The 14,401-nt window shown below is 40.0% G+C and overlaps 1 protein-coding gene across 1 annotated transcript; it reads left to right on the forward strand.

The window, feature by feature from the left end:
- Nucleotides 1-534: 534 nt before the first annotated feature.
- Nucleotides 535-14,097, forward strand: LOC117298335 (organic cation transporter protein-like). The gene is made up of 4 exons (XM_033781526.1): nucleotides 535-1,296; nucleotides 4,893-5,123; nucleotides 8,114-8,310; nucleotides 13,785-14,097. The coding sequence occupies exons 1-4, from the start codon at nucleotides 949-951 to the stop codon at nucleotides 14,071-14,073; spliced, it is 1,065 nt and encodes a 354-aa protein (XP_033637417.1). The 5' UTR covers nucleotides 535-948; the 3' UTR covers nucleotides 14,074-14,097.
- The last annotated feature ends 304 nt before the right edge of the window (nucleotides 14,098-14,401 follow it).

A 14,401-nucleotide genomic window follows, 5' to 3' on the forward strand; every position in this document is an offset into this window, starting at 1 on the left:
ACTGTAAAGAAAGAGAAAAAAATACTCTCAACATCAACAACTAAACAAAACAACTTGGACGTAGAATTACAAGGAACTCGATGGTCACAAAAGAATTAGTTCCACTTCAATTGGAAATCTTGTTTGGCAACAAGTGAAAAATGGAATTTTTTTCACACTTTTACAATTCACACAATTGAGTGGCATACCTCGGTAAATAGAAAATCCCCTGCTTAAATAGTTCCTGTGAACTCTGGGCAGACCTTGCGAATTAGGGGAGAAAAAATATAAATGTTTTTGTGGATTAGGTAATTTTTTTTTTTCGCTCTCTCCTTTTTTCTGCCCCTCTCGGCCGGTATTATTTCATCCGTGTACACACACGCGTCCTTAGAAAAAAAATCAACAAATGAATTTACATTATGAATAAAGGGAGTTCACTGGACGCCGTTGAACTTACACATTCGTCAAAAACTGTCACGTGTAATCAAATTAAAACCAGTGCAACAACGTGATTGGCCACCGGAAATAATATAAAAAAGTGCCGTGTTCTTTTAGCCCTTCATAATCAATGCGTGACTCTGTTGTTTGGTCGGTGGTGCAATTGCAGCGCGTGAACAACTTTGTGGTGTGCTCTGGTATTTTAAGAACAAGAATGGACTTATTCTGGATATTGGAACAGTTGGATGCGTAATGGTCTTTTAATTTGAGTAGGTTGAACTTTGTCCGTCGGTAGTTGGCCCAAATTTGTATCTATCAGCCACAAGTTCCTTATTACTTTGTGGTTTTTAAGCGTGCTGTAGTTTAACAACTTCACAGTATTTGTTTTGTTGCCAGATAATTACCACTTAATCCCCGGTGCAGCTATTTTAGACCAGGTGCTGCGTGGAGAGACCTATTGGTAGATTCAACAGCCACCAGGTGCAAAGACAAAAGCATTATCTGGTAGGAGGGTGGGGGCTTCTAAACACCATGGATTTAGACGATGTCTGGGTGTACCTGGGCGACTTTGGCCGGTACCAGACCGTAGCATTCATCTTAATAACTCTGGTTGGAACATGGCTACCGGCTTGGCAGATCTTCGGGATTATTTTCACCACCGATCAGCCACCGTTCCACTGCCGGGCTTCACCTGGGTTTACATTGGAGGAGAGTGTGCCCCGCATGGGGGTCAAGAACGAGTCATTCGCAGAGTGTTTGATGTACGCCGTAGAAAAAGGTGAAAACGGCACGTCGTTCATCAATACAAGTAGCCAAGTGGAGTGTACCAATGGATACGAGTTTGTGACTCTATTTGACGAAAACACTATCGTTATGGAGGTAAGCTTAGTTCCCCCCTCTTCCCCCGCTCTCTAGTCCGTAAGAACGATGTACTGGTTCCTCCTATCACTTAGTATCAGGTTGTTTGAGCATGAAACCAGGGGCCGATTTCACTATAAAGTCACCGTTTACGATCATCGCTTTCACACTTGCGAAGACACCACAAACCGCAAATCTATCACTCTTGCGATGTCGCTGAATTTGTCACTTTCACTAAAAGTTATCACAGTTGCGATGATTTAAGGGGGAGGGGAGGGTTCGTTCGAGGCATAAAGTGGTGACCTTTGACATCACCAACAAGGAAAAATCGTCAGTCGTGGCATGGTGGCCGTTGTATAGCCTATGTACATATCAAGTTGTTGCCGCATTACACAGGTTACACATTAAAATGCATACATTGAAGTTTAAATGTAAATCAGTTTCAGGCTGGTGCGTAAAAAAAATGACAGGAGGACCATAAAATTGTTAAAATTATTATTTGAAAAAATTACGAAATAAGATTCACCTTGTTTCGTTAATACATTATTATAGCTGTAACTTTTGGTGAGACGGTGTAATGACGTGAATGAGATCGATGAAAATCTGTCAAACTTAATTAAAACGGCACTGGACACTATAGGAATTACTCATTTTGTCAGCGTAAACTTACTTGGTAACGAGCAAAACATTATGAGAAACGGCTCCTTCTGAAGTTAAGTAATTTAAAAAAAAGAGGTAATCCCTCTCTCAATTAATAAAATACTTCAGCCCTTTACAATCTAAAAACACACAAAATTGTCTTTTTAAAGTTCTTTCATTCTCTTGCAAATGGGATGACCAATTGAGCCCAAATTTTCACAGGTTTGTTATTTTATGCATAATATGTTGAGATACACCAAGTGAGAATACTGGGGTCGATTTCACAAAGAGTTAGGACTCGTCTTACTCGAGTTAGGATGAGTAACTCGTCTTAACTTAGGATTAATCTTAAGGTCTGCATGCTACAGTGCAGGGTTGGGACTCGTCCTAAGTCCTAAGATTAGTCTTAAGTTAGGAAGAGTTTTGTGAAATCTACGGCAGGTCTTTGACAATTACCAAAGGTGTCAAGTGCCTTTAAATTTTGGTTAATTATGAGACTGGAGTTTTTCAATGTCATCTGTCAATGTCTGATAGACAACATAAAAATTACAATTCGTTTGAACTAATCCCAAAGAGCTGTGATCATAAAAAATCAATAAAACATACTCTAATTGTTTACAAAGCTTACCAGCACAGTACGAATTATTCATGTAATTAATTTCTGTCTGATATACTTTCAATGTCAAAAGGTGGGAAACACCATTGTTGTTTGCGTCCAAGGCCTATTATTAGACCAATTTGCATAAATAGGCCTATGTCATTGCTAATATTCGTAAAAACTGGCCACCGAAAATGTTGAGCTATTATATTAAATCGGCTTCTTAATTGTTGTTTGCATACAAAGCCTAGGGTCTATTATTATATATAGCTTGCATAAATAGGTCAAGTCACTTCCAATAATCGTCAATAATTGTCACCGAAAATGTTGAGCTCTGGAACAATAAATTGGAAAGGACGGTTTGCAGATGTAATATTAATACAATATAATTTTAAGCCAAACACTGGCTATGGGTATCTCCTTATTTTACCGATTGTTACGCCGTATGCGAATTGGCGTCTGCAGCTACGGCTACGGCTGTTGCTAAGGGTGTTGCTAAGGACGTCATATACCTCAACGCATGATGACGCGGCAATCTATAGCCGTAGCCATAACTAGTAGCCGCCATTTTGACACGACCTAAAGTACACAAAACTCTGCAACAGTCGCTGGGTCGCTGAAAGATGTCATCAGTCAACTACGTTGTGTATTCCGAGTATAGGCCTATCCTAGTAATTAACGCAAACAGAATAAATAAAACGCAATATTTTACTCTTTAATTTACGGACAAACTACGCAAGACGTACACCGCTATTATCAAATCCAAACACAAAATGGCACCATTTGTCATTAATGTGCGAACAACTTGTATTCTGTGACTACATAACGAGTCCTCGCAAAATTATCATTGGTATTATAAAATAAAAATTGCGATGAGCAAATTCGTCGCAATTATTTAGTGAACACTTTATCCAAAATCGATCCTTACGATGCGATGGATTTTGGACTTAACGATCGGTTTCCACCTTTTGACCTTGTTAGTAAAACAGAGGGATAATTTCGTCAATAATTCGTATAGATAGATTATAGGGCCTATATAGATAAAAACTGTTCTCGCAGCACGAAGGTAATAATTGGTAATAAATTGGTAATAAAAACAAGAGTTAGAATACAGGCCATAAATATGTGCTAGTAAGCTTAGTTAAGTACAGTAAAGAGAATACCATTATAAAGAATTGTTTATGATGAAGGGCCCGTATAGGTTTGTTTTTAACGAGCCGTCGTATTGAAAGTTTCAAACATTTACAGATATCACAAAGAAAAACTCTCATTCTCATTCATAAATGTAACAATAGTTTAACTAAGTTTCGTAGCTATTTCATCGATCTTATTGCATTTTAATGAAGGCCTAAGATCATCCGGTTATTTTACATGCACCAGCATGAGTCCAATTCACATTTAATAATATTAATAATTTAGTGAATTTATATTGCGCTCTCTTACTCTCAAGGACCAGCCTGTTCGAGTTCGTATTACATTACAATTCCAGTAAAATAATTACACACGAAAAATAAGTACAATAGAAAAGAAAGCAACATTTAAAGGAACACGTTGCCTTGGATCTCGAGTTGGTCTTTAGAAGCGTTCTGTAACCGTTTGTTGTAAAATGTATATGGTTAGAATTTTGTCAAAGTAGAACACAATGATCTACACAAAAATGCCTCGAAATTGCGTGGTTTGCTTTTTACCCTGTCGACTAACACGGTCGGCCATTTATGGGAGTCAAAATTTTGAATTCAGTTAGAATCCTATTTCCCCTGACTTCTATAACAAAAATAATACGCTTAAGGAACATAACGTGAAGTTAAATTTGCCAAAACAAGGTCGTTTACTCGCTGGACTTTTCATCATAGACTGCTCCGCTGTCTGAAGGGAATATGGTTTGCCATGTAGTAAATAGTATTGTTTGATGCAATTAACCCTACCCGTGCAAATAATCACGGGTCCGCCCCTGGAATGGTGAAATACAATTTCTAGACCATCTGGAAGACTATGGCATTGCTACATCGGCTGGTTTTAGCCCTCAGTTATGACTAGTATATAAAGATAAGTAATCTCTTTTATGTATAGGAGTGAAATTTCACTCTCTTGTCCGAGTGATGAAAGTTTCACTCATTTGAGAGTGAAAATAATTCTGTGTTAAACTTCACTCTAAATCGAGTTAAAAGTACTCGTCTTTCACTCTAAAAACAGTTGTCTGGCATAAAGCTGTTTGCAAGAGTGGAATGGCGAACAAAACGAGTGGTTTCTACTCTTTTACATTATAAGAGAGTATTGCCAGAAAAGGCCGGGTTTTATTATAACGCTTCAAATGGACGCTTGTGTGTTTGTTTGCCTCTTGCAGCCCTACTAATTTTCTTGTCATCTTTATCTTCCATAGCTGGACCTTGTCTGTAAGGACAACATCCTCCCGAGTACAGCACAGTCTATTCTATTTTTCGGCGTCTTGACGGGAGCGTTTGTCTTCGGACAGCTCTCGGATCTCATCGGCCGTAAGACGGTGCTCCTGACCGCCGTGTTTCTGCAAGCCATCGCCGGTTTCATTATCTACTTCATCTACGTCTACCACTGGTTTGTGGTACTGTTCTTTTTCATCGGAATGTTCGAGCAGGTAAATGATTCAGATATTTCGTTCATCCAATACAATCCATACTTTTTCTTAGGAATACTGAATCATGTCATCAGCTCCCCTAGGTTATTTTCTCCCGAGATATTTTCTTCTTACAGCCACTTAGGGCCTGTAGGCTATACCCGAGAGTAGGGGTTAGCCCTGTTTGAGCCTAATTTACATTTAATGTAAACAAAATCTCAACAACCATTCATTTCCATCATGTTTTTCATTAAATACGTCATAAAACCAACCTGGTGTTTAGCCATATTTTGCAATCATGGGCCCTTATTGAAACTGCGGCTTTGGCATTGAGCTCGGACTTAGGCTCTGTCAGTTTCTAAGGAGCCCAAACCCAAGCACAAGCCTTAGCCCAGACCCAAACTCAAGTACAATCACAACCCTTGGTCCAAGCTCATGCCTATGCACTAGCTCAAGCCCAAGTCCAAGCTCAATCCCAAACCCTAGCACAAGCCTTAGCCCAGACCCAAACTCAAGCACAATCACAACCCTTGGTCCAAGCTCATGCCTATGCACTAGCTCAAGCCCAAGTCCAAGCTCAATCCCAAACCCTAGCATAAGCCTTAGCCCAGACCCAAACTCAAGCACAAGCACAACCCTTGGTCCAAGCTCATGCCTATGCACTAGCTCAAGCCCAAGTCAAAGCTCAATCCCAAACCCTAGCACAAGCCTTAGCCCAGACCCAAACTCAAGCACAAGCACAACCCTTGGTCCAAGCTCATGCCTATGCACTAGCTCAAGCCCAAGTCAAAGCTCAATCCCAAACCCTAGCATAAGCCTTAGCCCAGACCCAAACTCAAGTACAAGCACAACCCTTGGTCCAAGCTCATGCCTATGCACTAGCTCAAGCCCAAGTCAAAGCTCAATCCCAAACCCTAGCATAAGCCTTAGCCCAGACCCAAACTCAAGTACAATCACAACCCTTGGTCCAAGCTCATGCCTATGCACTAGCTCAAGCCCAAGTCAAAGCTCAATCCCAAACCCTAGCATAAGCCTTAGCCCAGACCCAAACTCAAGTACAAGCCCAACCCTTGGTCCAAGCTCATGCCTATGCACTAGCTCAAGCCCAAGTCAAAGCTCAATCCCAAACCCTAGCATAAGCCTTAGCCCAGACCCAAACTCAAGCACAAGCACAACCCTTGGTCCAAGCTCATGCCTATGCACTAGCTCAAGCCCAAGTCAAAGCTCAATCCCAAACCCTAGCATAAGCCTTAGCCCAGACCCAAACTCAAGTACAAGCACAACCCTTGGTCCAAGCTCATGCCTATGCACTAGCACAAGCCCAAGTCCAAGCTAAATCCAAAGTCCAATCACAAGCTCAAGCACAAGCCCAAGTCCAAGCTCGATCCCATACCCAAGCACGAGCCAAAAGCCCAAGCCCAAGCTCAAGCCAAAGCTAAAGCCCAAGACTATGTCCACTCCAAAGCTCAAGTCCAAGATTAATCCCAAGTCCAATCCCAAGCTTAAGTTTAAGCCCAAGCCCAAGATCATGTCCTATCTCAATCTCAGGCCCAGGCCGAAGCCCAAGACATACAAATTTTTGCTTATGCAGCTCTATGAAATTGGGCCCACTGGTCGAACGTCCACTGTCCGACAGTTGGCTCCGTTACAAATATGCGATTTAGGGAGCATTAAAGGGACATTGAGGTGAAAAGTGAGGGACGATTATCATAAAGACTTAATGCAAGTCATGGTTATAACTTATATCTCATAGATGACATTAGATGACATTATCATGATTTGTGTGACATTATCACATTAATATCATAATTACTAGATAAATCTTGTCTTTCTCTCCGAATGTCTGTTTAGCAATTCCGATTTTGTTTCGATTTTGTTTTGTACGACGTGAAAGGTTAAACAAGACTGGCCTACGCTGTCTATGACCCTTCTCGAAACCACAGCTAGGGCTTGGGCTTTGGGTTTGGGCTATGGATTGGACTTGGACTTGAGCTTGGGCTATGCATTGGACTATGGATTGAGCTTGGACTTTGGATTGGACTAGGGATTGAGCTTGGACTTGAGCTTTGGAGCAAAAAAATCCTTGCTTAGTAAAATCGGATTACCAACCAAGACTCCATTCAATTGTTATGCTAAGTAAACAACAGCTAAATACCAGTCACAAGCAATGTATATGGCATGAAATTTTTGCCAGTAACATGTGTAAAACAAGCGAGCTATTTTCGTGCTTAAGCAATTTTTTTGCTTAAGCAGCTCTATGAAATTGGCCCCTGTTTTCTCTACATGGTTTATTTAGTGTCCTTATCTCGTGAATGATTTTCGGTCAATATTATCGTAGTTTGGCAGCGAATGGAACAATATTGACACCTGCTCAAGTTTAAAGCCCTACGGTTGCAGTATGTCATCCTTAAAGACACTGGACACCTTTGGTAGTTGTCAAAGACCAGTCTTCTCACTTGGTGTATCTCAACAAATGCATACAATAACAAACTTGAACTGTGAAAGCTTGAACTCAATTGGTCGTCGAACAATGGAAGAAAAAACACCTTTGTCAAACGAAGTTGTGTGCTTTCAGTTGCTTGATTTCGGGATCTCAAAATCTAATTCTGAGGTCTCGAAATCAAATTCAAATATTTTAGTGGAAACTTACTTTTTTCTCGAAAACTACTTTACTCTAGAGGGAGCCGTTTCTCACAATGTTTTATACTACCAACAGCTCGCCTTGCCTGTTACCAAGCAGGGTTTTCTGATAAACATTATTATGAGTAATTACAATAGTGCCCAGTGCCTGTCAAGGTAGGGTCATTCTTTGTTAAAGGAACACGTTGCCTTGGATCGGTCGAGTTGGTCTTTGAAAAGCGTTTGTAACCTTTTTTATAAAATGCATATGCCTTTGGGTAGAAAGATGTTTTAAAAGTAGAATACAATGATCCACACAAACATGCCTCGAAATTGCACGGTTTTCCTTTTACCTCGTCGACTAACACAGGTATGCTTATTAATGTCAAAAGGGAATGAACTTGACGGAGTTTGTCCTGATCATGGAGATGTTCTCTCCGAAGAAGCGAACCATCGCCGGGTGCATTAACGGCATTGCTTGGGGCGTGGGTGTGACCCTATTAGCAGGCATCGCGTACTTCCTACGTGACTGGAGGAAAATGCAGCTGGCCATCTCCCTGCCTTGCCTGATCGCGATACCACTCTGGTTGTAAGTATAGATACTCCATTATTGACTTTTCGAATTGACCATCCGAATTGACGGCTACGACTGTTGCTAAGGACACGCTGTACTTATATGACGAGGATGTGGTTAAGCCGTAGCCAGAGCCGGAGCTGCCAATTCGAACACGGTCTCATTGTCCCAAAATCCTTCGAAACCCAACTGCATGTTTTGTTTGGTTCTGTTGGACTGAAGACTGCACTGTGTCCAATTTCATAGCGCTGCTTAGCGGCCGATTTTTTGCTTACTGTGCAATTTCCATTTCATAGCGCTGCTAACCGTAAGCAAACAAAAAGGCATGCTAACCTTCCGGTGCTTACCGCACGAAAATAAATGACGTCACAATGCAAATCAACGGTAAACACGCAATTTGTTCTGCTAACCTGTGAAATACGCTAAGGCTTAAGCAATTTTGTTCTGCTACAGTAAGCACGCAAATTTGCTTAGCGTTAAGCAGCGCTATGAAATTGGGCCCTGATCGTGCAGGGTCAGGCAAACTAGAGTCCAACAGTTTGGGTGTTGGGTAAACTGTTAGTGGTGGATCAAGGGGGCTAGGACCACAACAAGTAAACTGTTCATGCTTTACGTGGGGTCCAGCATGTCTCCATAAAAAGTGTCTGACAAGTTGTGTGTTCTGTCACCACGTTAGGATTTTGTTAGAGCCAGGAAAGATTTTAAAGGTAATAGTGAATCGCTCAGGGGAGTTGATTTTTGACTAGACCAGGACATCTTCATTTAAATAATAGCAAAGATTGTCCACAGAGAGTCAGAGATAGAGAGTCAAATGGCTGGCCTGTCATTTTCTGCAAAAAATCGCGGGAAATTTAAAGCTCATCAAAACAGTCATCCAATGTTTCAATTATTATCTCATTATACAACAGCACAATTAGTGCTAATAACATAATAGGATACGAGAAGATATGTTAGGTTATAGATGTGGCAGGATATAACCCAAAATAGGTAAACCCACACGGTCAGTTAGGGACTGAACACCACATCCACATGTAAGTCTCTGGTCTGAGCTGGGTGATTCAATTCGAACCACATAGGTGACAAGTCATGCAATTTGTTCTTCTGAGAACGTTGATTAAAAAAGATATCCAAAATCGCAGCAGTTGTTTCGCTGTTGCGCCATACTAGTGTGCTAAATTGAATGCCGTTCTCGCATTGCAAAAGGGACGCCTCTATATTTTGTGGCCTGTTTATGTTAAATGCTCAAAATATAAGATTCTAAATCCAAGTTTATAGATCTAGAACTCTAGAATTCGCAGACCAAAATATGTAGCTGACTGGAAATGTTCTTTGCAAACTGGATGTTAAAGACACTGGACACTATTGGTAATTGCTTTCAACATTTATATGCATAAAACAACAGACCTGTGGAAATTTGAGGTCAGTTGGTCGTCAAAGTTGCTAGAGAATAATGACAGAAAAAACCGCCCTTGTATAGTGTGCTTTCAGATGCTTGATTTCGGGACCTCAAAATCAAATTCTGAGGGCTCGAAATCAAATTCAAATATTTTAGTGAGAAATTACTTTTCTTTCTCGAAAACTACGGTTCAACAGCTCTCCGTTGATCGTATACAAGTAAGTTGTTATGCAAACAATGAGTTTGAGTAATTACCAACAATAGTGTACAGTACCTTTAATGTTGATCACCAAATGGTGATTTTTAATAGATTCGATAACTTCCAATAAGAATAAACATACTTGGGTTTTAGAAAATTTACGTCTCATAGTTTATAGTTATGAGAAAAAATATTTGAACAATTAAACAGTGACCATCCATCCAAGGGGGGTGTGTACCTTTGTTGACTTACAAAATTGACGCCAGATGAGTTTGATGACCTGGGTTGTCCTTGACGCTGTTGGGGTTTTGCTTGCTTTATTTCTTCTTCATAAAAACAGATTGTCTCAATTAAAAGTTGTCCTTGTATGCATAAAATATTTGGCCGTTGGCTTAACACGACAGTAAATTTGACCTTTCTGATCATTCATTTTTTACAATGGTCTTGCACCCAACCCTACTGCAAAACAGAAAAAGAAGAAGATATATTTATCTCAAGAGGGCACACATGTGAATGAACTATGAACCCCTGTGTGGCTTCACGCAGTGCTCTTTAAGAAATAAACAAGATGGGAGAGGTTTCAAGAGGCAGTTTTGGTTTTTATGAAGTAGAAAGACACAATTCCACTGATTGAGTGAATTGAATAATAGATCCATCTCGGGAAACGTGGTTTTGTGGGCTAGATTCAAACGACCTTTACACAGTGCGGGTGGTTAATCTCTTGCGTGGACTTCAGCAGGGTTGATAGTGACTTTAAAGGCACTGGACACTATTGGTAATTACTCAAATTAGTATAAAACATTGTGAGAAACGGCTCCCTCTGAAGTAAGGTAGTTTTCGAGAAAGAAGTAACTTTCTACTGAAATATTTGAATTTGATTTTGAGACCTTAGAGTTAGATTTTTAGATCTCGAAATCAAATATCCGCAAGCACACATCTGTGTGACATGAGTGTATTTTCCATTATTATCTCGCAACTTCGACGACCAATTGAGTTCAAATTTCCACAGGTTTGTTATGTTGTGCCTATGTTGAGATACACCAAGTGAGAAGACTGGTGTAAATATTTTTCTTGCAAACAAACAAAGACAACAAAATTGTCAGCAAACTTTGATAAATATTGGGTTGTGCTCTTGTATTCGATTGTACACAATCACTATAAGTCGACACTAACAAATGGTAAGAGGGTAAGCAGATCGCGTGGGGTGGGTTCGAAGTGGAGAGGTTCGATGTGAGGTGGGCTCCAGGTTAAGAGGTTGGAGGGGGAAATTAAAGGGGGATTCATTGATTGCCCGGGTGACCTTCATAATGTCATTTAGCAATTACTGTCTTTTCAGACTTTCAAGAAAACAGTGTGAAAGTTAAGTCGTGTTCTGAGAAGTCACTTCTGTAAATATTTTCTGCAAAAAAACCTACTTCATAGACAAATTCTTGCAAAAACTGATGACTAGAATACAAGTCCTGCTTTTTCCATACGAGCTATTTTTTTCGTTGTGATCTCGCCGGTGGGAAAGTTTTGTACTTTTGTGCCCGAAAAAGGGGGTCGTGTACAGCCTTCCCTCTCTTTTTTCGTGCATGAGACTATTGTTAATTTGTCTACATAACAAGGTGGTAGAATTATACCACAAGTTTTCCCACCAGACACATTCGTTGCAATTGGAGGGTTCTTAAAATAACAACTTTGGATTCATTTTGGGGTTTTTTAAGCCAAAGGTTTCCCAAACGTGTTAAAGTCAACATCTACATGTTTCCTTCTTTCATCATGACGTCACACATTCCATGGCAGAGTTGATCCAAAAAATATGTATATGCAACTCAAAAATATTATAAGATTTAAAAGGTTGACTGTCGCATTCTTCTTTATAACTCGTCAATCATGTTACAAGTTGTACTCTTGCTCTGCGTGAAGACCAGTTCAATTCATTCTTCTTTCGAAAACAAGTTTGCTTTGTGGGGTAAAGCCGTGGTTTGCCCAGCGGGCTAGCCCACAAGAGACGCCGGTCTGCAAAAACCAACAATTTTACTCTTCCTGTGGTAATTTAAAACTGAAATAACAGGAATGGTTATACATCCAACCCAATGTGACAACACAAAAGCTCCTAAATGATCCTTTCTTAAGTGTTCCCGTACAAAGGATCTCCCAAGGATTGTGGTCTTTTAAAGCCACAACAGTTCACCTCCAGATTCTTGTGGGAATAAAAAATTATAACTTGCAAAGAAAAACACCGCTACTTTAGTCTGTCAACGACGTAAAGTGACATTTTAGTCTGAACGGTAAAACCAGTCTATACGTCAACTTAAACTTGAAAACCTGATTTTGTGGCGAGGAACACGCATGGCTTAGTGGGTTTTCATTTCCCAACAGGTTTCTTCTGTCATTCAATCACGTCAGGTGTCAGTATTACTAACGTGAGGATCCTTTGCCAAAGCGAGAAAAAAAAAACATATTTTTTACAACAAAATTAAAATCTATATAAAGTTTGCAGCTAAACGTTGTCATTGTCTTTATTAGATGTTAAATTGGAATCGGGGATAAAGTATATTCATTTGGATACTCAGACTGCATACTTTCCCGAGTTCTGAAGAAAAACCCACCAGGCACTTACCTAGGTGGGATTCGACGATTTGAACCCACGAACTCTGCGATTCTAGAGCAGTGTCTTTTTAACTAGACATTATCATGATCATTGTGGACGTCATTCCCTGTTATACTGTATAATGTGTAACTAAAAACACATTACTCTTGCGATCTAACAGTTTATAATTTTGCTGAGTTTTAATCAAACGACAAGTTTGTGCCAACCCATTAACACATTTGTTTAAAAGACACTGGACACAATTGGTAATTGTCAAAGACCAGTCTTCTCACTTGGTGTATCTCAACATGCATAAAATATAAAAACCTGTGAAAATTTGAGCTCAATTGGTCATCGAAGTTGCAAGATAATAATGAAAAAACACCCTTGTCACGCGAAGTTGTGTGCTTTCAGATGCTTGTATTCGAGACCTCAAAATCTAAATCTGAGGTCTCGAAATCAAATTCGTTGAAAATTACTTCTTTCTCAAAAACTACTCCACTTCAAAGGGAGCCGTTTCTTACAACGTTTTATACTATCAACAGCTACCAATAGTGTCCACTGTCTTTAAATTATACAGGGCCCAAATGGTGTAAACGTTCCTGTAAAAACAAAATGGTGGTGCCATAATAATTGCCTATTGTTAATTGGTAAAACAAATCGCGCTATTGGCATAGGTGTTACCAAAGCGTTCAATCGTGTTAACAGATGTTGTGACCAAAACACAAATAAATAATACATCCCCCATATTGTTCTGTTTTTCATTTGTGGCATCCCATATTTTTCAAGCATTCGGTTTGTACAAACTCAGACTTTCTGCAACTCGAAGCTTGTCTTTTTTGGACCAAACGAGGACACCTTCGAAGGCTAATTTCCTTGCATCACAGTATTACAGTTTCATATTATTTATTACTGCCTGTTTGTTTTTTTGTTGATTTATAAATAAATCAACAAATAATATTAACCAAAAAAAAACATGTGAAAACCAGCTTGTTTTACTCGTTTTGCATTTCCCAAATTGGTTTCACACATCTTCCTTACTCGGCTATCCTTATTGTAAATGAATAAAAAGGAAAGTTATGATGCTCATATTTTCAAGGCATCAGCCATAAATGTTTGTTTGATTAAGTGAGGGGGGGGGGGGCTACTTCATCATGAAGGCCTATAGAAAACCGTATAGGCAAAGATCTGTCGCATGGAAGACTTTGGCAGCATGCACCCAAATATAATAGCACTATGGCTGTCACAGTCATGTACAGTGTCCACAAATTTCTTTTGGTCAAAATGAACTTATTCCCTTAACCTTTGCTTTTCCGCAGCATTCTGTACGAGTCCGTGAGGTGGCTTTTGTCAAAAGGACGTAACAAAGAATCCTTCAAAATCCTCAACAAGATCGCCAGAGTAAATAACATCACCCCACCTGCGGATGGATTCGTACTAACCCTCGAGGATAAGACCATTCGCGAATCGGCACCTAATGACGTCACATCTAGCTCTATCTCAGCAGCACCTCTGGTCGTCGACAAAGGGAAAACGTACACGGTGATCGACATCTTTCGGAGTTGGATAGTCTTCAAGAACTTAGTCATTATGAGCTTGTCTTGGTAAGTAAAGTTTCTTTATCTTATATACCGGGGGTGGATTTCACAAAGGTAGTCCTAACTTAGGACTAGTCCTATCTCTTAGCATTGCCTATGACTAGTCCTAACTTAGGACTACCTTTGTGAAATCCACCCCTGGGTTGATTATCAGCTAAACTCGAATTGGCGGCTACGGATATGGTTACAGCTGTTGCTAAGGGTGTTGCTAAGGACGTACTATACCTCAACCCATGGTCGCGGAAATCTAGCCGTAGCCGTAGCTGTAGCCGCTAATTCGGACATGGGCTAAGTCTTTGTATCGTGGCTTCAACATGACGTCGTTTTATAAGGGCGCA

The sequence above is a fragment of the Asterias rubens genome, chromosome 13, assembly GCF_902459465.1.
Source record: "Asterias rubens chromosome 13, eAstRub1.3, whole genome shotgun sequence".
NCBI lineage: Eukaryota > Metazoa > Echinodermata > Asteroidea > Forcipulatida > Asteriidae > Asterias > Asterias rubens.

What these genes read in the sequence shown, in the direction of transcription:
- LOC117298335 (XM_033781526.1), top strand. Translation starts at nt 949, where the DNA reads ATGGATTTAGACGATGTCTGGGTGTACCTGGGCGACTTTGGCCGGTAC. An exon ending in AAAACACTATCGTTATGGAG is followed by an intron (nt 1,297 to 4,892) that starts GTAAGCTTAGTT and finishes TATCTTCCATAG; the next exon opens with CTGGACCTTGTCTGTAAGGA. An exon ending in ATCGCGATACCACTCTGGTT is followed by an intron (nt 8,311 to 13,784) that starts GTAAGTATAGAT and finishes GCTTTTCCGCAG; the next exon opens with CATTCTGTACGAGTCCGTGA.